General features: G+C 37.7%; 2 protein-coding genes across 6 annotated transcripts; both read right to left on the reverse strand.

Annotated features, from left to right (window-relative positions):
- Nucleotides 1–156: 156 nt before the first annotated feature.
- On the reverse strand, nucleotides 157–5136 carry LOC121943527 (lithostathine-1-beta-like). 5 transcript variants are annotated; one of them, XM_042487056.1, is made up of 7 exons: nucleotides 5078–5136; nucleotides 3732–4058; nucleotides 3189–3321; nucleotides 2944–3029; nucleotides 1461–1865; nucleotides 1335–1380; nucleotides 157–1248 (listed from the first exon to the last, which is right to left on the reverse strand). In XM_042487056.1, exons 2-6 carry the CDS (start codon nucleotides 4051–4053, stop codon nucleotides 1370–1372), a joined length of 957 nt encoding a protein of 318 aa, XP_042342990.1. In that variant the 5' UTR covers nucleotides 4054–4058; nucleotides 5078–5136; the 3' UTR covers nucleotides 157–1248; nucleotides 1335–1369. The 5 variants fall into 5 exon arrangements, 2 of the variants coding, with proteins under 2 accessions (XP_042342990.1, XP_042342991.1); XM_042487057.1 differs by having other exon boundaries at nucleotides 157–1251; XR_006105856.1 differs by having other exon boundaries at nucleotides 1335–1865.
- Nucleotides 5137–9782: 4646 nt separating this feature from the next.
- On the reverse strand, nucleotides 9783–23103 carry naalad2 (N-acetylated alpha-linked acidic dipeptidase 2). The gene is made up of 20 exons (XM_042487172.1): nucleotides 22990–23103; nucleotides 22379–22490; nucleotides 20967–21153; nucleotides 19208–19309; nucleotides 18945–19070; nucleotides 18614–18694; nucleotides 18141–18246; nucleotides 17950–18043; nucleotides 16573–16668; nucleotides 15639–15724; nucleotides 15221–15340; nucleotides 14413–14495; nucleotides 14231–14294; nucleotides 14045–14112; nucleotides 13813–13904; nucleotides 12586–12676; nucleotides 12045–12309; nucleotides 11823–11904; nucleotides 11375–11467; nucleotides 9783–10371 (listed from the first exon to the last, which is right to left on the reverse strand). Exons 1-20 carry the CDS (start codon nucleotides 23069–23071, stop codon nucleotides 10182–10184), a joined length of 2220 nt encoding a protein of 739 aa, XP_042343106.1. The 5' UTR covers nucleotides 23072–23103; the 3' UTR covers nucleotides 9783–10181.
- Between the last annotated feature and the right edge of the window lie 252 nt (nucleotides 23104–23355).

Consider the following 23355-nt stretch of genomic DNA (forward strand, 5'->3'; position numbering starts at 1 on the left):
TGGGGGAATACATGCTTATGTACTTTTTTTTCCAATAGGAATAAAACTACAAAAGAGAGATGGAGATTTTTGTCTCAGAATATTAAAAAAAAAATCCTAATTTTTTTGGAAAAAGGCTTAACAATCAGTTCTGTAGTATTTCAAACATTTTTAGATAAAATATAAGTCAATATGGTTAAATTTTAACTAACAGATATCACTATTAAACCTCCCTGTTGACAAATTTACATTAAGATATTTTTTTATATTACAAGTTAAGTGTAATGTTTAAGTATGCAAATAAGCCTTATATGATTTAATATACACTAATTTGCACACATTCAAAACAGAAACCTGAACTATAATAAACCTAAATGTGTATTTTGATGTTTTCAGTCTGAAAGAATATGTTATGGAAGCAAAATAGCTCACAGTCTGCACTCCTCGCTGCTAGGTGCCACTAAACACACTATTTCTTCAACGCAACCTCCCAATGGACCCGTTCCTCCATTTTCTCAATTTATTTCTTGCTTATTTTACGCTGTAATCCTGCATTTCTAATAACAGTGTTTGTATTGGTTTTAGTAATATCCACAGTCATTCTTATGTTTTATAGAGTAATGTGTTTCATTTTTATTCTGTGGTTAAGTGTTTGACACCACTATTATAAAACATATAAAACCAAAATCAGAAGAGAAATAGGTGAAATGATATTTTTTTATTCGATGAATGATAATGAACAACAACCTGCAATAAATGAATTACAATATTGGTTTTCCAGAGACAGAAATGTGAGATTTGACAAAAAAAATCCTTCAGGTCAGTAACATCAGATCTTCAGCCTCACCAGTTACTTTTACAATAAAGACAATGTGATCCACCCGTCATCAGAGTCATCTCATTATTATATTCACTTTCATGCTGTTCAAAATGAGTGCACACACATCAACTTTAACACAGATTAAGAGGTCATACACATTCATTTTTAACTCACATCTAGGGTAACACAAAATAAATGATTAACAATGATTATTTGTTTACTGCTTTGATAACGCACTGATTAGAGACACATCTAGTTGAGTAAAAATTAGTAAATATTTTCCACAGAAAGCAAATCACTCAGTTATCAAGAAGTGAATACAAGTACAATGAAAAGTAAAAGCAAAAATCAGTTGCCCAAAACACCAATATTCAATAAAAATTAATACAAAGAATGAATGGTGGCATGACTTGTAGTTTCCAGAAACCCATGCAGTCTCTCTGTCGGATCTACTGGACAAAAAAGAGACAGAACATTTCAGTAAAAAGTGAATTTATGCTATTAACTTGGAAAACAATGATTTTTGCTGATATACCTTGGTCTCAAGAGGTCACATGTTATATGAGGGCTTTAATTCTTACCTGCAAATGAAAACAAAATAAAGATAAACTTTGATAACAATCTTACAGCATACTAGGCGTTACACAGAACAACAGCTTACCCTGGCAGATAAAAGGCAGCTTTTCATGGCAGCTTGCGTCCAACCACTTCAGGTCTTGTGACCCTTCAACCTTGATGATCTTCCCACAGTGGTAGTTTAATGGGTCCACAAAAGCGCTGTTGTTCCAATGACTTTCTGTAACGTTTTGCCCTGAGATCCATTTCCACGGGGGGTTAATGCCAACTATGGACCGCTCCAGGCCGATCCACACTCCGCCACTCACTGCCTTGTTACGCAGACAATCATTCACAGCTTTCTGCACTTCGTTGTCGAGGATTTGAACCAGGACGGAGTTCATTTTGTAGCAGTGCTGCATGGCAAGAAACCATTCTTTGGCTTCCTGGTAGAACTTAAGACCATGCTGTCTAAAATCACACGCTGAAGTGAAGTCGCTGTTGTTTGGTTCTGTGTAAAAATGCAAAGGAGGCATAAAGAACTATTAGTGTGTGTATGGCACAATATGTAAAAAGGGCTACTGATGTTATGATCAAAGCTGCACTGCAATACTTGTGGCCAAAAGATGGCAATGAATATGATTACCCAGTAATGGAAAATCTCACTTGGAGTTAAAATTTAATATCTTGTGTAATATCCTAAGTGCATTATTATTATTATTATTATTATGACAAAGACTGCCATTCTTCATCGTCAGCTCCATGGATCGAGTTGGACTAATTGGATGAGTCAGACAGGTTGGACTGGTCGGAGTTTAGGTTGGAGCCAGACTCACTGATGAGTTGCATAAACAGTTGCATTACACGGTTATTGATTAAAGTAGTGATTAAATTTTTCTACCAAACACACAAAATGCAAAAACCTTAAGAATGTCATAGGAGATAATGTTGATCTACAGAGAGTATTTCAAACCAGCAGAGTGATATCATCTATCTACTGTGATGGTAAGTTGCGTCAACATTAAAGCAGGATATTATTGACATAATGCACCGCACATACCCACATCTGCTTTCTGTGTTTTTTGTTAAGTGTGCATTGCACTCTACAAAAGCGTGCAGACTCATAATTACGGTAAGGAGAGTTTTATCTGTTCAAAGCTGCCCGAACATGTAGAATTTTACACTTTTACACTTTTTTAAATCAAACAATTCTGATGTATCAGGGACCATTATGCAAGTATCAAATCTATAATTTGGATCAATATAATAAAACAGCTATTTTTGTGAGTATGTGCCCAATGAGGGTCGTGTCTTTTTTGGGCAAACATCTGGATAATTTGGATTTCTTCCTGATTAAAACAAAAAAAAAATGTGTTTAGATGTAAAGAGATAATTCCCTGAAGTCATGGATAAGCACATAGTGCCTCTTAGGAATGGGGTTCATTATGTGTTTTCCCTTGTTTTCTATTATATTTCAAATGGTTTTTTTTTCTATTAGTGGTTTTGAAGGCAAAATTATTGGGAGAATTAAGACAGTGCAAAAGAATCACATTTTAAAAATGAAATGAGAGCGCTTAGCATTTTCATACCGCGGCAGGAAGGGTACCCTGAGACAGCGTCTGAATGAAGAGATATATTCATGTGTGGTGATGACATCAGCCAACATATTTTAGTTCTGTGGGAAAAATGTAAAGCAAGTTACAAATCTGTATTCAATGAGATGCACCAACAGTGATGTAATGCTACATAGTATCTTTAAAGTAAACATAAATTAGCTGACAGAAACATGCTGGCTCATTATGTTTGCTATCAATAGTCCAGAACAGATATTTACCCTGAAATATACGTGAAGTATTTGCAGGTCTTCTCGCTGGTACAGAGATTCTTGCAGGCAAAATTATTCCCCACATTTCTCCTCATTTTATGTCCATCTTTTAGAAAGTAAATATGATGTGAGTCCGAAAAACCTGATAAATGAAAACATAAAATAATCGAGAAAAATAGTTAGAGTATAGACAGATTTCTATGACTTCCTCATTATTCATTTCATCTAGTTGAATTTGCTAAATCAATTTCTCATGCAAATATGCTAATATAGTCTTTTAAGTGCAAACATCTAGCTTGACTTAATACAAATGCAGTTTTTTTTTTTTAAATGTATGACACTTTTACAGTCTATTAGTTATTTTTATTCCCTTAACTGTTGCAGTATAACTAATCCTGCTCCTCTGCCATATGCCCCATCTCAGGAAACTACTTGGAAATTGAACATTTGGACAGTAATTTAAAAAACAGAGGAACTCTTATTCTTATCAAGATAAATAATGTTCTAATATGTGTATGGAGATAACACAGCTCGCCAAAGGGAAGTGCTTACCTAATGATAGCGTTAGATACACACATTCGTTAACGCTGCCATCATTGCAGAGGATAGTCCCACTGTCTGCTTGTGCAAAGTTGTTAATGGTCAGGTTTTTGTCAGTCACTGTGACTCTGGATGAGCTGGAATTATTGGACTGACACTTGCCATTCTCACATTTACACTTGCTACTTGTGCCACAGTATGTATAGGGCCGATTAGGTGGAAATGGGAAAGTGGCATTACTTCCCTCCGGTAGCCATACTGTTCTTTCATGAATATATGCTGCTGCAACATGACACAAACTCAGCAGCAGCAATAGATGGATGAACTGCACCATGGCTTCTGAGACCAAAGACAAAAGTCAATAAATTGAGGAGAGAAATGCACAGCATTTCTCCACACCACAGATGCAGATTTAGCTCACCTAATCATGGGAGTTTTAATTTGCATATTTCCACTTACAGCAGTGAATTACTTAACAACACAATATGCAATATGCTGAAATAAAATGATTCATGTTTTTGATTATTTTTAATGTGACAGATGGTCATTATGTCATGATAAAGTAATCTATAGTTTTCATATAAACATTCTCTACAGAGAAATAAAAATAAGTCTAATGATACTTGTATTAATAACACTAGGACTTAATAGACTGGCATTTGGACTTAACTCACTCGACTTCAAGTATAATTCCATCATTTATGGATTTTTCCATAATCCATTTTCATTGTATTTCTAATATGCAACAAGGTGCAAAAAATCTTTATACACTGTCTAAACTGCAATAATTGCTCCACAAATTTAACTGCTTCTGTGCAATTATTCAAAAAAGCTATATTCTTTCAACTCTTGAATGCAGGCTATATATAATATGTTACATATATTGTTATATTGTATATATTCTTATTGTTCTTCATACTCATGCATATCTACTGTACATTCTAGCATCTTACTCATATTTTATATTTCTAATTTTATATACTGGTTTTACACATTGTGTTGTAGCATAGAGCACATAGTTTTACATTTTTACACACTTTACACATACATCAGTACATAATTTAAAATTTAAATATTTACATACTGGTGCTAATTGTTTCTTATTATTACTATATTTCTAATTTATATGTTTACACACTTTACACTCACATTGTACATATTTATATTTTTAAATATATTCTCATACTAATGCTAATTTTTAAAAATTATTCTTATCATTTGTATTTCATATTTTACATATTTTTGTGCCACTTGCAGGGATCAAAAGAGTATTTAGAATTCTGATAAAGTGTAATTAAACACTAAAATTACCTCATTCTAACTTATGCTAATGCTGTCTGAATTTTTCAAAAACTTACCCCATCAATGAAGACTTGTTGCTGTTTAAAATGTGTGCGTAGGGAAATGTGAACAGGAATCTTTACAGTGCATCACTTTATAGAGCTGTTTACCTCCTTTTGACGAGAGAAACACGCCCACACCACCCACACTGTGGTGCTCATTTGTTTTAAAGGGGATTTAAAGTGACCTTTAAAGTTGCATGTGTGTTCATTTAAACGTATATATATATGTCAAGACACTGTGAATGTGTAGGCTATTGTGCATACACTGTAACGTAGTGGGAAGAGGAAAACTTTAAGATGCCTGATCATCAATTCATTTTTCAGGTAAAAAAAAATTGAATGGTTTATTGGTACGATATTAGATGGTAAACAGACAACAGACAGCACACTCAGTCTACGTGTAAGTCAGATTTTGTGCACTGTTGGTGTGATTAGGGGGTTAGTTTATCTAGTTTATGTTTAAATGGTCTGAAGTGTGAAGATGAGTGGCTGTGTGAACAGGAGGAGTGGAATTTGTGTTACTTTCATTGTCTGATAATCCAGTTTATCGGCAGGATGATGTTTTCTGTATGGATTTAGATTGCTGGATGTCTCCTGATGATAGTTGGTGGTGTTAGACATCATTTGGATTAGACTGAAATTGCAAGGGCAATTCAACTTCTGAAAGGGTTCAGTTCGTCGGTTGGATGTGTCTCCAAGTGTGGTTAACCGATGATGGAGAAGTTAACCAGAGGCTGGGCATGAGAAATAGACGAGAATGTTTGACAACACCTGGGCAAGATTGTTATCTTGTCAAGTGGGCTCATTGGAAATTGCATAACTACAGTGCAATTACTGGAGATTGACTTCCAATGTGCAATTTTAGTTCACTTATCTAACCACGATGTTTAAAATCTTAAAGACAATGGTATGAGAGCCAAGCCACCGGTGACAGGCCCTGTCCTCTCTGCAGAACACTGTACAGGATGATTGAATTTGCACCTGAGCACCCGAACTCGCAACTTTGCTGCTGGTACTCTTCACATACGAGAGCAGGTTTATTAATTCAGCTAATGATAGGCATGTTTGTGTTTTGAGATGCACAGTGGTGAGGCTGATGGGTAAGGTCGAAGGTCTGTCATTGCATTTACTGTTTGCTGCTGGATCAACCCATATTTAGAATAAGTGACAGAGACCTCTATGTCCATCCAAAACCTAAAAACAGCAACTTCCTCTTTCTACGAAACTCATTCAAATCCAAGGTCACAAACCTAACAGTGAGGAGTGTTATTCAGTGGCACAAGATGCAAACTTGTATTTGTATTTATTTGCATTTATTCATTTTAGACAGTTTAAAACATACAGAGAAAAAAAAATAACAAGAAAGACAAGTAATATACAGTGCAAGGAGAGGCAAAAAACCCCAAGGGGTTTATTTAAAGCCTCCACCTAAAAAAAAACTTAAAATACAGGAAGAAAACAAAGAATAATACTAATGATGCCAAACTTAAAGTGTGTGTGTCCGTGAGTATGTGAGTATTAGTAGTATGCATAATAAAACACATCATCTTTAAATAAAACAAATTAGACATGGACAGCAATACAGAAGCAGATTACGAAACTGCAATTAAATGCTTTTTCAGGCATCTTCTGTAACATTGTATGAAGATACAGTTTTTTGCCAAATAAAAGAAGTCATTCCATAATATGGTACCCCAAAATCTTATTGAAAATTGAAAATTGACCAAATACAGTACGTGCTCTCTGCATGATGCTAATCAGTTATTAGGAGGAGCATGTAAATCATTTTGGTTATGTAAGCAGCTGAGACAATACTTCTTTTGGTACCAGTGCTGGCTGTTTGGAAAAGCTGTTGAGGTAACAGTTTTGTCTTTTTCAAGAGAGAGCTGGTCAAGAAGGTACATCACAACATGACCATACAAACAACATACAAAGGTAACGACAACTGTCCCCAACAAAATAGTATAATATGCAGTTAAGATTTCCAAAAGTATCTATAACAAAGTAAAATAATGAATAAGAAGAAAGAATGACCCATAATGTTTTTAATGTGAAAGTCATGGAACTTGTTAACATGTTAGACATGAAGAGAGATAAATTTATTAATTAAACTTATTAAATTCAATAAATATCAGTCATATTTGCTGTGGCTGTGTATCATTCACAGGCATGTAGGCTTGACTAAGAAGATCCTTTCAGAAAAAGAATATTTACAGCCAACAGTAGAGTATTTCTGTCCTCTAAAATAATGACAGCATGATAAATAAATGTGTAAAATGAGAATCAGCCATATATAAACTTTATCTTTTTTTCCTAAAAGACATCTGCTATATTGTTACTGTAACCCTGGTTTAGTATCTCCCTGTCTTTGCAATTCTCCCACTCTCTTATTATCTTGATAATGGACTGTAGCAAGGAGCCCCTGATCAAATTGCAGCAAACACCTAAAAATATTAGTACTAAATGCAGTAAACATACTGACAACAAAGGTCGATACTGTACATTGATTAGTACTACATAAAAATGCAAGTACAAAAAGGTGGAGTGTAAACTGTGGTTCTGTTTCTGTACACAGTAAGATGCTGATGAGGTGAAGATTTGCACTTCCAGTAAGAAAACATTTGACTTCTCCTCCTTTCTGTCCCAGCTGCAGTACAAGCGCATACCTCAGGAGGAGAAAATAAAAATTTGTGGCGCTCAGGAAACGCTCAAACTTAGATCATGGTGCAAACATGTAAAAGGCAGACTTTGTTTCTTTTAGAGATATTTTTGGGACTCAGTCTTAATGGTACACATTTTCTCCAGGGTTATGGTTATAACACAGACACATTACTAAACATGACAAGTTCACTGTGTGTTGCACATGCACAGTAATGTCCATTGCTTAAGTGCTGCTGTGTCCTGCTCAACTTCAAATTTTCCTTGGGGAAATAAATGAATAAAGGGCATAATTTCTGTCTCTTTTTTATGTTGCCTTTTAATGTTTTCACAGTACCAAACAACTGGTCGGAGGTTAAGGAGCCACTGGACCTCATTGTTTTCCAATCTGGGGACTTTTTCAACGTTGAAGAATGGTAAGGCAGAGTCAGATCCACCTCACCCTCATCCACAGCACTAAACTCTTGTCCAAATATGGTCACATCTGGCTCCAAAAAACAAAAAGCCAATGGCTGAAGTGCCTAACTCCAGGCTTCAAAACAGCGGTCCACTAGCCAATGTTTGATATCACAGTGGCTATGTCCATTATTTTATACCATCCATGTATCCAGATTTGGGTTTTTTTGGCCTTTGTTTGTGGTTAGTTATCTCGTGGACTTTGTTTGGGACTTTTTTTACTTGCTTTATGTTCATTCATGTTTTAGTCTGTTTCCTGCTTTATTTTGTAGGTTCACTCGTCATGTGTCATCCCTGGTTTTACTTCCTGTTTTTGGGTGTGTTTTTTTTCTGCCATAGTTCTGCTCCTCCCTGATTAGTTTCACCTGTCCCTCACTGCTCCTGCAGCGGGCTCATTTGTTCTCACTTCCCAATTAGTCTCCTGTCTGATACCTGCCCAGTTTCTTTGTTCTTTGTCAGATCATTTGTTTCTGTCTGTGTGGTTTGTCTAATGCTCTCCCTTCCACTGAGTCCACCTGCCTGCTGACCTGCACTTGGGTCCTCCCTGTGCGTGCTGCTTTGGTCAGTCATGAAACTCTTTACACACTTTATTATTACCTATTTAATTGGTAGTGTGATGAAAATGCATTTCTGCTTCTGTCATTTTGTAGCCAAAAATAATGTCCCTATCTCTGAACAAATGCCTCTTTTAAAGTAAAGTATTTTCCTCTCTCTCTCTCTTTTCTTTCTCTGCCTCTGTCTGTCTCCAGAGGACGAAAAAGATGCCTTGTAGGTTTTGGAGGCATCAGACAGGTAGATTGCCATTTACATCTTCGTCAACATGTCAAGAAAATCAGCAACCTGGAGGCCAACAGCACCACGGTAAAAACACACAGAGGCATGCAGACACAACAGCATGCTCACATTCATCAGAACATCCATCCAAACTCCATGTTTCTCGCTCACACATTATGTTCCTGTAACTTTGTAGTATGCATCTGATTGCCCCAGGTCCATAAATCCATAAATCTGAAGGGTTTGGTGTGAATGAAGGTCAATTTATGAGGGGTAATTCAACATCTTACTTGATAGAAACACTGAATGCAAGTTCTTAGAAAAAAGTGTCATTTATGACATTTAAGACGCCATGTTTAGCATTTGAAAAGTTATGACCCTGGCGTCCCACTGTGTATAAAATAATAATAATAATAAAAAACATGCCATGTTGAGGATGGCCTGTGAGATATGTGTATGTCACATCTAACTTTTTTATTCCTGGGCTTTTTTTGTCTCTTTTTAATGAACCAGAAAAAAAAGGTTTTACTCCTGAAATGAAAAAATGGGAGAAGCTCAAGAGACAGCTGCAGTACTCAACTATATCTGCATAATGGATTATGTATAATTGATTAATACATATTAATACATATATAATTGATTAAACATTGTGCTTGCAAAAGAATTCAGCTTCATGATAACACTTCTAATGTGTCATGTCTATAAAAACTCACACAAATATTTCAGAGACTAAAATGTTTAACTGAATTCCCTGAAACAGAAATCTGATTTCTTGCCGTTTTGTCATCAGATTTGTAGTTTTTGGTGTGCAGAAAAGTATTGTTGGCCTTGAAGTAAATTTAAGAAAGTTATTTATTTGAAAAATGGCTGTTAATAAAAACTGTCACATTTTTTTTTATCTCAGGGCAACAGAATATCAATGGTTTTCTACCCACATGTAAAGGGTGGACTGATCCTATTTGGCATCTTTGTAGTAGACAGAGACTACAAAACTAAAGAACATTAAAACATAAGAATTTACTTTATGTAGTCACATAAGAAATCAGGGTTGTATTTTGGTGGTTCACTGTAGTTCTGAGCTCTGGATGTTCCTGGAACATAACTTGTACAGAAAAGAGGGATTTTCCATGTCTGTGTGTCGCTGGTCGTGTTTTCCCTCTCCGCACATTTGGGTGTTTTAACATCGTTGTCAATAGACAGCTCAGCCTTGTGGTTTTACACTGGCCCTGCTTCATGCAGGTGGTGTTAGTGTCATAGCAGCAGCATGAACAGTGAATGCTGCAATGCTGATTTGATGCTTGACTTCCTCCCAGGCCTTATGTGGATCAGCTGAGTTCTCGATGTCAAACAATGCGTCATAAATCCCAGGGAAAGACTCCCCAGCGTATTTATTATGGCTGCTGGGAGCAAAAATAACATGCCTGAAACAGAAGAGGGGTAAGTGTCACATCAAGGAACTTACAAATGTAACACTAGTTACTCCTCAGGTATTCAAAATGATGGTCAACTGAGTTTTCAAATTTTAAATCATAGCTATATATATAAATATATATAATATATAACTAATTATAGCTAAAACAGTGATATACGCAGTCCTGACAGAGTATGCAGTATCAGTTATGCAGAATGAAGCTTTAAAAATCATCTTTGATGTATATCTGCAGCCAGTGTAAGAATTACAATCAAACTTATGTCACCTGGTTAGGACCAGATAAGGACACTGCAGCTATGAATAATCACTTTTTAGATATAATCACAAATATGTATATGTAATATGACAAGGTGACAGCACGGCTTGGGCAGTATTATAGCATGCCTGGAAATGTAGAACACAGACTGTATTATTTTTAATACTGTCACAAATCCAGAAGCTCCTCTTTCTATAAAACTCAATATGTAGAGGATGTGTTGTTTGTAGTGCACATCAAGTACCACCAGAGGTCAGTGTCTAGAGATGGAAATGGCAGCTGACAGATATGACAACAGCAGAAAAAATTACGGGACTGTAAACAGTTGGCCAGCAACAATGGGGAGAGCCCGTGAGGAAAAACAATATTTTTGCACACCTGACTGAGTGAAGTTGGGGTTAATTTGAACAGAACCAGAGTTGGTGCTGGTTTGAACAGTGGATTAACTTACAAAATTATTAACAAGAGACTTAATTAGATGGTTTTGGTGAGTTTTACTTCATTTCTGTCACGTTTTGATAAAGTGTGTTTTATGGTGAGTTAACAAGGCCGTTAAGCTAGTCTTGTATTTCTCTGAAAATAGATGTGAATGTATTGTATTGTGTATTTTGCCGGAGAATCACAGTCAAATATAGAGCACAGTGCCCCTCTAGTGGTAATAGTGTACAAGTGCTTGACTAGTTGACTATCTAATTGAAGATTGTGTGTGTGTGTGTGTGTGTGTTGTGTGACTAACCTGTAAAAGGGTCTACCAGGTAAGCCCAGGGGGTCTATGAACGCTCTCTCCAGATACATGAGCTGATCATTCATGATGCGTACCTGCAGAGGACTGATACACACATTTACACACATAAACACACACACACACACACACACACACACACACGCACACACACATACACACACACATTTGTGTCCTTTCAGTTGCCGATTTGGTCAGAACAACATCACCTCATCAATAAATGAGTTAAAATTAATGAAATGTAATTGAATTGACACATGTCTAACACTGACAACAAAAACTGACATAACAGCAGGATTCCTAGTAGAACTGTACTGTACAAGTGTGCCTATTAAATTAAAAAGTACATTTTAAATCAGATATAAAAAAGAGCATGCATACCAAAATAATTAAGCATTTGTTTGGACAGCTGAAGTGTAAGAAATGTTAAACACACACTTACTCTGCTCTGTTGAGGGTCTGCAGTCGCTCATGGAAGTCCCCAGCTGCAACAGTGAAGTTTTCCACAGCAGAAAACAAAGAATCTAAAAATATAGATAAAAAACATTTGAATGCAGAGAAAGACTCAGAAAAGTCAGTGGGTTGGCTTACTCATTCAAACATTTTAACTTAAACTTGATATTTAATAATCAGCAGAGTTTGCACACACAGAGGCCAAACTCACCAAACGACACCTCATACATCTTCATCTCCTCTGGGTGTCTCTGTGCCAGCTGTGCGATGCTCTGTGCGTACTTTCTCAGTGACTCTGCATACTGGTTGACATCGAGAGGAAGGAGCTGGGAATCAGCCAATAGGAAGATGAGCCCACCTCTTACCCGGGCCACTGCCTGAAGCCTCTTGAAGGAGGGGTCGTAAAACTTCTCCACTATCTCGAAGGTTTCATACACACTGTGATAGACTGGATAGCTGCTGTACCGCTCTGTTTTCTGAATGCATAAGGGACATGAAGAGAGTCCACGAATAATGCAAACTATCAAACTTATTCTCCTTATATGCACAACCTCTAACATGTAGACTACACTAATATAAATATGGCATTTTAAAATTCACAAGGAGCATAAAAAACCCACCGATTAAAAAAAATCCTGCTGATCAAATTGATTTGCACTGCATTGTACACTCACAATACAAACAGACACACAAATACAGAAATATATGTTAATATTTTGAAAAGTCCATCCTGTAAGTGAGCTGTGTCCCACCTTATTCTTGGTGTATCTGGCTCTACCTGCAGCAATTCCCAGACGGATAAAATAGGCCTCAAAATCACTGCCTGACCCGAGTTTACTGATCCTGCAGTACACCAGAGAGGAGGAAAAACTTATTTAGTGATTTGTTTCATTGATTTCTTATTTGTTAAATTGAGTAGCTGAAGAATTTTATATTCAAAACTAAACACAACACATGGCCACACAGAGACATGAGTTGGAGGAGTTATAGGAATACTTCACCCCCCAAAATCATTTGTATATCAGTTACTCAACCAGAGTGTTACATTGATTTAGGGAGGACTTTCACATACCTCTACAGTGAATGAAGAATTCAAATACTGAGTCATAGGGGTCCACGTTTGACAGCAGCAAAACCACACTAAAACATCTGTTTACGAACTCTCACACAATTCATGCAGTATAATTGAAGTCTAATTTTTCCAGTTGTATGCTCAACACTTCCAACCAGATAGCCCTTTCTGATGGTGAAGTGAAACTCAACTGTGCTCTCTTCAAAGCCAAACTCTCTTGACAAAAACAGTAATTTTACCTCACTGATCACAGGAGCTGCTGGTCTGCTGCTGCTTCGATTGGTAGTTTGTTTGTGTTGTTATGTGAATTTGTTGTTTTAAAAGAGTTGGTCTGGATTCAGCAAAGTCACACAATAATGCAAACAAACTAAATGACTGAGGCAGTAGACCAGCGGCTCAGCAAAATAAAATTAGCAATGGAGTGAATATTTAGTCAATGGAGTCTGGTTTAAAAGAGAGCATCGATTACTTTCACTTGCCGTTTAGTTTTACAATATTGACAATTTAATGAAAATGCATGTTTTTGGGAAGTACCAAGCGTAAAAATGGATAAGTTAGACTTGGATACTGCATGACTTCTCTGTTAATGTGAGAAAAACTAACTTTTCATACATACATTATGAATTAAATGTATCCTAGGGTGAGTTATTGATATACAGTGATTATTTGGGTGGTTAAGGATTCCTTTAAGGTGTTTTAATAGTCTGTATATATTGCACAGAGCATCCACAATGCAACAGAAGAATTAGTAATCATCTTTTGTCTTCTGTTAACTTGTGATTGCAGCATTGCTCTAGTAGGTGTTGAAGTTTTGTTTTGCTTGAGCCCAGTGTGTTTGGTTGTTGCTGTGGTTTTATCTGTTAGTTTGTGGACACCCTGGCCCTGACCAGATTAAGTAACTTTGTACCTGGGTGCATCACGGTCATTCGTCCAGTTGTCCCTCTTATGCCAACTCTCATACAGAGAAACTCCCTCCTCTCCCTCCTCTGGACTGGCTATCTACACACAAATGTAGAAAGAAAGGGAAAGATACAGTGTAGAGGGAAAGGCAGCATGAAAGTGAGCAGTAAATTTTGGAAATTTAAATTTCTTAACTCAACTTGATGCAACACTCCTTTTGTGTGTATTCATCTGCTCACCTGCTTGGTGAGGTCATACACCAAAGTGTGTAGAGACGGAGTGCAGTCAACCCTCAGTGTGTACATGCCTTGAATTCAAATAGATCCATCAACATGCGTGTCACATAACCATGTCAAAACTAACCAGGCCCTAACATTGCCTACAATTTATCATTATTACTGAGCTGCGCACACAAGCACACTCACCCTCAATGGAAGAGTCGGCATTGATGTAAGCCACAGCTCTCTCCTGCAGCAGCTTGGCATTATCCTGTTGAGAGGGGCAAAGAGTCATCTGTGTGTGTGTGTGTGTGTGTGTGTGTGTGTGTGTGTGTGTGTGTGTGTGTGTATGCAAGGGCGTGAGTGTGTATAGATTGATGTATGAGTACCTCTGCCCATTCTGTAGATCCCTGCAATCCAAACTCCTCTGCATCCCAGCTGGCAAATATTAAAGTCCTCCTGGGTCTCCAGCCTACACACACACACACACACACACACACACACACACGTGCACACACACACACACACACACACACACACACACACACACACACACACACACACACAGAGTGTGCTCACTTTTGACATCATCACCTCACTCACGATTATCACTTTTATCCAAAATTTGACATCTCTTCGAACATTGATTTTTTTTTAACTGCAAAGACCTGTTCAGTGTCACAATGTGCAGTCTATAAGGCAGTGAATCATATGAAGTAGTTTGTTTTGTGATCCAGCAGAGGGCGCGCTAATGTTTCACCCTCAGCTTGACCTGTTACGTGCCCTTTTGACCCATCAGTAATGTATTCAGTATCAGTAATGTTTTTTTGCTATAAAAATGAAGGACACTGGTGACTAAAGCCATCCTGAGCGGGCAATAACATCAAAGCATCTGAACCATAGGTGAATAAGTAACTGAAACAAGATTGTTTATTGATTTTGTACAATGCAGCTGTCTTACAACAAAGGCAAATCTACCGAGTCACCTGCTAACATTAACTTGCCACCCAACTGGAGCAGCAGAATTGTCACAGATGAGCAGAAATAACATAAAGTTAATGAACTGTGGTGAACATTACATTCTTAATTAATTAATTTAATTTTTTAAATTCAAATTCAGGTCATGTCAAACTCGTCTAATATTGATTTTTGGAAGTGACAGCCCCATCACTCACTCATACACTTGTAAAGACATACCTTTATTGAGCAGCCTGCCAGCGCTCCTGACAGTTTCGTGGACCACCGCAGCACCAGACATGGGGTCAATCCCTCCAAACACCCAGGCATCCCTGTGCCCTCCGAGAATCACATACCTGTCTACACACACACCACAAACAATATTTGTATTGTATTCAGTGTTTATTCTTTAGAGGCTACAAATGCTGCCAAATAGCTCATTCTATCACAGAACCTTTACACCAAAAACAGGCTTTTATGTAAGAGACTGATATTTATTTAAGGTAGTTTTGTCCTCCTGTTCTAACCTGTTATCATAATTACATCAGTATAATTGTCCATATTGTGTCCATATTGTCAGTGTTACTTGTGTGTGTGTGTGTGCGTGTGTGTACAATGTCGATAAAGGTTTAGAGCAGGTTGGGTTGAGATACTGTACCTGGCTCCAGAGCTCCTCTTATTCTGCCGATGACATTGTAGATGCGGGTTACCTCGTTGTTAGTGTGGATGTTCATACGCACCTTCCTGAGAGAGACAGATTAAGGAGGGGGTGATACACACAGGGAAGAAAGAGCCACAGAGACAAACAGAGAGACAGAAGAGAAACAGATTTATTAGATTTAAGATTTATAAGATTTCTAACAGAATACAATACAGAGCGCAAGCAGAATTTGTTAATTGAAAAAATTCAAAAGTGTTTTTCCATATGTTTTTTCAATGCACACGTGACATTTCTCTTATGCAGTGACACACACAAAAGGGCAAAGGAGGAAAGAGGAAGGCAGGAGAGAGAAATCCAGCCCTCTCAAAGAGCAGGAGACTGAAGTCCATTATAAAGTGTTTGCACCTCAAAATTCAGTCCTACAAAAAAATAATGAAGACAGAGTAAGAGAATAATATTTGTTGTGGTGGTGGTGGCCGTGGCTCAAGAAATCCACAAGCTATTCATTCACAGATCAAAAGCACAAAAGACCCAGTTATTTTTGTACATCCTTAATTTGTTCAGCTTGTTTGTGTGGGGTGTGTTATGTATGTCTCTCACAAACAGGGGATACAAGGGCCTCCATTATGCGTCTGTTGGCTACTTGCCACTGGGTCATTAAAGTTGTGCAAGAGACAATTCAAACACCAAAACTAGTGCACTAGAATAGACAGTCAGTGGTGACATCATAGATAGTCGCTTAAATGGCTCTGACCAAAACCACAAAGTAATGAAGACAGCAGTGTAGCAGGAGAGGAACGACTGTCAACTGGTGACGAAAGAGTTTCATTATTAAGAAAGTAGGTGGATGGGAGAGTCATGTTATCACAGGTGACGCTGACACAAGTGATCACTGTGACACTGGACATTAAAGCTTAATGTAAGCACTTACTGGCTTTTGAAGTCATCTTTGAAGCCTGGACCAATCCTGTATGAGACATTCAGAGCTCCTTTCCAGTTGTTCGGTGGAATCTGTCCTCCCATGTTCCTGTTGGATTGTAAATAATTCACATATTCTGGAAATAATGAATAATCAGCTGCTTATTTTATTTAGGGAGTCCAATAAAAAATTTAGTTTCTTGCCCTAAATTCAGGATTCAAATTAAAACAGTTTTTAGCAATGCTAGCGTCTGTCAATTGGTCCATGCTCAAATATGGAATGGATGGACTTGCAATAGTGCCTCATACTCAACAGGCCTTTAGGGCTCATGTGTACACCCTTTAGGTATGAAAATAGATGTGTTTCAAACTTTGTAAACGTCATACTTCCAGGTGTCCTTTATGATGCCATAGATACATCCAGTAGATGGCACTAGAGGAGGAAGTTAAAATTTTTGCACAACAACGACCTACACCACGGTGAAGGCGGTTGTAATGATATACTGTTGATGGAGGCAGAGTTGTAGATGGAGGTGGTCCGTAAGGCCATTAAACACATCACAACATGTGGCCGGAGAATTCTTTTCAGTATATCAGTGATTTGCTCTGTTTCATGGTATCCTATCTAGCTTAAACTACATTACCAAGGCTGAATTGTAAAAACTTTGGTTATCTCTTGACTTTTCATTTAACACCACCATCTGGTCAGGTTTTTTTTTTTAATTTGCCCACTATTTCGCTTTATGACGAAATACCCATAAAACTGTTTTGTTCAGCCATACTTTGTGTTCTGTAGCATTGTCACTATGTTTATTTTAGGGCCCTCACACACCAAACCAGGTCGACAGTTGGGCAATAGTCAGTTGGTAAATGTCGGGCCACAAGTGAACATTTGTTGCCCTTGGCTTTATGGTGTGTCTCGCACTGTTGGCACTAGCTGTCAGTTTTGGAGACAGCAGAGCCTGTAAGAGAATAAAATCACTCTGTGAGTTCAGCTCAGCGTACAAGAAGAGAAACTGAAGTGAGGAAAGCAAACAGACAGCTAAGGTCAAGAAGCAGTAAGATCCAAACAACGTTTTTATATTAGGTAAAAAATTAGCTATTGAGCTCTCTCCCAGAAATGGTTCATAATTGTTTGTGTTATTGTTAACTGGCACAGTGTAAATATACTTTGTTCTTTCAGTATCAGGTTGTGTTGTTTATGTGCTGGCTGTCTAACTAGCATCTTGAATCCATCCTGTCAGCCTTTCGGTTTTCCTTTTTGAATAATGAGTACTGACAGCTTTGATGTTAGCTAACATTGCTGTAGACTTTTTCAAATAGCACTTTGAATGACTGCATTTGAATAATAGAAAAAATATAAAAGAAAAGATAATAGACATATTTTTACTTCAGCAGATGTATTGCGTCATGGAAGCCAATTGGATGAACAGGAATCTTGGGAAGACCCACTCCATCCTCAGGGCTGAATCTGTACGTATATTCTGCAAGAGAGCCGACAAGACTATATGCTGGTTGAACTCACACATGTATACACTTGCACAGGCTCTAACACACATATAAGCACACACATAAACAAACCTTTGGCAGGGTACCCTGGTGTGAGTGGGTCTCCTGCTCCATTCAGGTTTAGAACATTTCCCCTCTGAGCTCCTCCACCGGGCAGGTTCCAGCCTTCAGGGTAGGGCTGCAGACACACACACACACACACACACACACACACACAACACACACACACACACACACAGAGAGAGAGAGAGAGAGAGAGAGAGATAAAGTGCTTTATTTGAATGCAAAGATTGCTTTTTTTAAATCATGGATTGAAATATTGACAGAAATAATTCTTAAAGGCTATCTTGAAAAATCTGTTTGAGATTTCCAATCATATTTTATCCTTTTTGAAAGGATAAAGCCTTTCTTTAAGGCTTATTGAGTAAATATTGTCCAAAACATATTCAACCTCTACTGCATTAACTATGGCTGTTACACACATATATTAAATTTCATAATCCACATTAACACAAAAATATATCGGTCACATGTATGCAGAATACCTGAACTCCAGCCGCCCAGTAATCTGCAGGGTCTGAGAACATAATGATCCCCTTTGCTCCGGCCAACATGGCGTTTTTCACCTGGTGGAAGAGTAGTGAGAGTAGTGAGTCATTGCAGTGGTGCTCATATCTGTTTGGATCACAAATTAGTTTGATGAATTGTATTTAAAGATCTGTGAGAAAATATTTTTGAAATGTCCATCAGCTTTTAATATGTAAGCTTCCAGTACATTTGACCACAGGTGTAATCCTTTAATTACAACACCCAGTGACTGTTTGAAATCCTTTAAATGTGGTTTTCATGTAGTGTTATGACCAAGACTTTTCCTACCTTATTGCCTCTGAATATTTTCCCATATCTGACAATGACAATCTTCCCAGTAACATTGATGCCCATCTCCCTCTCTAACTGGAAAAAGTCTTCTGTTCGACCATAGTTCACATACACCAAATCCCCCTGGAGAGAGAGACGGAGGATAGCAGGGATGGGTGATGTTTATAGTCAATGTTAATAACTCTTACTACTGCAGTAAAAAGGTATTTAAACACTGTCTTCCTGTTATTATGGATGTTTGTGAGTGTGCATGTGTGTACCTCGGGTCGTCCTTTGGCAGAGAAAGCACTGTACGGAGGTACAATGTTAGAAACATCTTCATAACCCTCTGGAACTGGTTCGGCCAAGGATGTGTTAAAAATCTGAGAAAGAAAGATGAGTGCAGGCTAAACTAGATAAAATTTTGATGAGATAGCCCTTTACTCTTTGTAGTACTAAATGCTTTGAACTTCACACTTCCACTCCACCATATTGTAAAGGAAAATATTTTTGCATTTATCTCCACTGCATTTATCTGGCAGCTATACCTTAGAAATTTGTCATAGATTAAACTATTGTTATTTAATGGGGCCACAACAATATTTTTTATTTTTGATTAATCTCTTGATTAGATTCTTGATTTATCAATCTTTTGTCCAAAACCCAAAGATATTCAGTTTACTCTCACAGAGGAGTTAAGAAGCTAGAACATATTCATATTTACGAAGCAGAGGATTTTGACTTTTTGTTCTTTTAAAAAAAGATCAAAATTATCAAATTGCAACTAGTCAGTTAATTTTCTTAAGTTTTACAAACTAATCTACCAATATATTCAGTGCATAATCAGCAGATTAATTCATTATGAAATAATGATTGTTGCGGCTCTGTATAAAATAGTTAAACATTAATTATCTGCACTGCAACAAACTACATCAGCAAAATGCTGCTACAGTCTCTGGGGCCTTTTTTCTGCATTGAGTATTTTTTGCTTTTGACACTTTAAGTACTTTTTTTTTTATTATACCTACATACTTTAACTTAAGCAAGTAGGTCATAATGTTAATGCAGGACATTAACATGCAATGGAATATTTTTATAGTGTTGTTCCAGTACTTTTACTTATCAAATAAAGGATCTGATGCTTCTTCCCCTTCATGTAGATTTTCACATTATTGGTCAATACATATCAAAATGAATTCTGTGAATTCCTGCAGATACCAATTGATCCTGTTTTACTGGAGAATTGACTTTCAGCAGTCTGATTTGATAATCACAGACTATAATCACCTCAGGATCTGTGTGCTCTTTTACTGAGTGTTTATCAGCTGAATTGTGTTACTCAATTGGCTGAAATGTAAATACTGATTGTGTTAAGGGTTCTGAATGAATCCCAGTAGCATGCCCAAGTATGGTCGTGCAGTAAACCCTGGTCTGTTTTCTCTTGTTAGCCCATGTGTTGTATAATTATCTCTACTCATAAAGAGGTTTATCTTGCCACAAGGCTATAAAAGGACCTTGAACTGGAATGAACTGTCTTGCAGTGTTGTATAAAGGTGTCCTGTGTGTATCTGTATTATCTCCACGTGGATCCTGCACCTTTATTATCTCCCCAAACGGACTAAGAAATAGTCTGGGGGTTTGGACTGAATTAATGTTGTTGTTTATGTGTGTGAGAAAATCTCAGTTTCTTCAAAACTGTAATCACATCAGGAGTGGATAAATGAGCATTTCATCAGAGAGCTTAAAGTGATAACATGGGCTAGCATCATAAAATTTGGGATCTGGCATTTCTCACTGTGAACATGAGGCATGTAAATTGTAATTTTAAATAATTGAAGTGGTAGCTGTGTGCTGAACTGGCTCTGACTGCCATCCTAATACTGTAATAGATGGGGAGTGAACAGTAATGACAGTAATGCACCAGAAACATGTACAGAGGTTGCAGGACATGTATTTAATAGTAAAGTTGAAATGATGTGGGTTTACTTTATGTATTATCTTTTTCAGTATGATTTGACTGGATGTGTCCGTGTACTGTACCTCACTGCCAAGCTGATCAACCAGTGAGATGTAATTTGGCTGTGATTTGTTGGGATAGGACAGCAGTACGTCATAGGGCACAATCTCCACTGAGTCCAGTCCAAACTCCAGCCACTCTTTCCTGATCTGCTCTGCATATCTCAGATTCTGCTCTGTACCAGCCAGGTGAGGGAGTTGTGTAAATTTCCTACAGAGAGGATGTCATCAGTTAGTCAGGGGGCTGGCAGTCACTTACAGAATAAAAGTGTTGTCCTTTGTCCAGAGAGCACTCAAACTGAAATGTCCAGATTTGCTAAACCCAAGACTTTTTTAGATATTATTTTTAAAAAATAATAGATAAATAAAAGTAAACAATATATAAATGCAAAGCTGTTGATCTTCATGTCTGATACCACATACAGATCACACAAACATCATGGTTCATAAGTCCAAAAGACCCTGTTTTGCAGGTTTTCACTAGGGGTGACAGCGATAACGTTTTAATCGTGATTAAGGTTCATACGTAACCCGTTTTTTTTGTTATCACGTCAGTTGTTGTTCAGTTTTCCTGTCTTTAAGAAGCTGCATCAGGTTTTAAAGTTAGAGGGATGATGCTGGTATCATATGGAACTAGAAGACCTGACAAATCCAGTGATACCAGCGATGTCATGCTAGCTTCATAGGAAGGGGTTGAATAACGGCTCAAAGTTCATCTACATTTTGACGATGGAATAGTGGCTTGGCCATTCTAGAGGTGGTCCCTTGACCTCTGACCTTAAGATGAATGAAAATGAAAATTGGTTCACTTGGGTCCCCATGAGTCTCCTCTTTCCAGCCATGCCCCCTTTATGCAAGTTGTGTGCAGTTTTCAGTTGTCATTTGATTCCTGATCAAGACAGTCTGGTAAGAATTGCTTTACCTCATCAATATGGACTTCATAACTGTTTTGAAATGCAAAATAATGGAATGAAAACAAGTGATTAAAAATGTGATGATTTGCCATTAACTATTACAATTCTGCGATAAATCGTGATTTAAAAAATTAATCGTTTGACCGCCCTCATTTTTACTAATCACAGCAGCAGTGCAGTTGTTTTTAAAAACATTAAACAGCTGTTCTATACAAGTTTCCCTTTAAGCCATTACAGTGTTAGCTTAGCTCCTTTCCGTCTATTGTCTATAATGGCTCTCTAGAAAATCTACCGTGGTGCACAGAAAATGACAAGTCAGAGTCAAGGGGTCTCTAATGCAGCTGCCAGTCATGTCAATCACGGCTTGTGAAAGGCTGTCAATAGGCAGCACCGATCAAATATGACTCCTGATTCTGTTATTGCATTGCTTATTTCAGATGTTTTCAGAAACACATTTAGCCCCCAAACCCCTCTTGGGGTGCCACTGGACAGGACAGGATTGGTGTTGGTGTTGCCTTTTACCTGAGATGCTCCCTGATGTGATCTGGCCGCATTTCATCCAGAAACTCCCTCAGATACTTACTGGAATCACTTCTATTGGCACTGTTTGAATGTGTGGGCTTTGCAAACCAGCCTGCAGCGCGCACACACACACACACACACACACACACACACACACACACACACACACACACACACACACACACAGAGTACAAGTTGGACAAAGCAGCAAGAGTCATACAGACTATCAGTAGCTGTGTCACTCACTACCCAGTTGTGAGCAGGCAGATGTGAAATGTGTCAGAGCAGTGACAAACTAAAGCTCACACACACAACGCACCTCCAACGCTCAACTTTAACAACACTCTGTTTATTTGATTGTTCATAAGAGTAATTACAAAGAAATTTAAATGAAAAAACAGATTTTATCTCCTCATGTTGTGTGTCTGTGTATGTTATTTCAGCAACTACCTTCACTTCTATCTATATACTTATTATGGTCAACTTTTTTATTGGTATAACACTGTTACACAAGGGACTTTTCATCAGCAACAAATACATGGAGCATAGTAGATATCGCTTGTGGATTATAACTGTCCAGTGTGAGGTTTTGTCGTGTTATCATGTCTTACCTATGATGAAGCCCAGCAAAAACAAAGCTGTAACAACCACAATCCACCCAATCCACCGGATTAACCTGCTCTCCTTCCTCATGTTAAAGTAGTATTTCCCAGAGGCTTCCACTCACCGACACGACTGGCTCTGCAGAGCGCACTCACAGAGATAGAGATAGATAGAGAGTAATTTGTTTAAGTAGTGCACAGTGGGTGCATGAGAAAGCCAGATAGAGTGAGTGAGTGAGTGTAACAGAGAGAGAGAGAGGGGGAGGAGAGTTTTTGTTCTTGGCAAAGAAAGAGTTGGCCAGTAACAAGTTTCAGAGGAATACAAAGAGGAAACCCATCATCAGTATTATTTTTGGCCAGTAGGCTTATGACTTT

This window comes from Plectropomus leopardus, chromosome 5, assembly GCF_008729295.1.
Source record: "Plectropomus leopardus isolate mb chromosome 5, YSFRI_Pleo_2.0, whole genome shotgun sequence".
In the NCBI taxonomy this organism is placed as follows: domain Eukaryota; kingdom Metazoa; phylum Chordata; class Actinopteri; order Perciformes; family Serranidae; genus Plectropomus; species Plectropomus leopardus.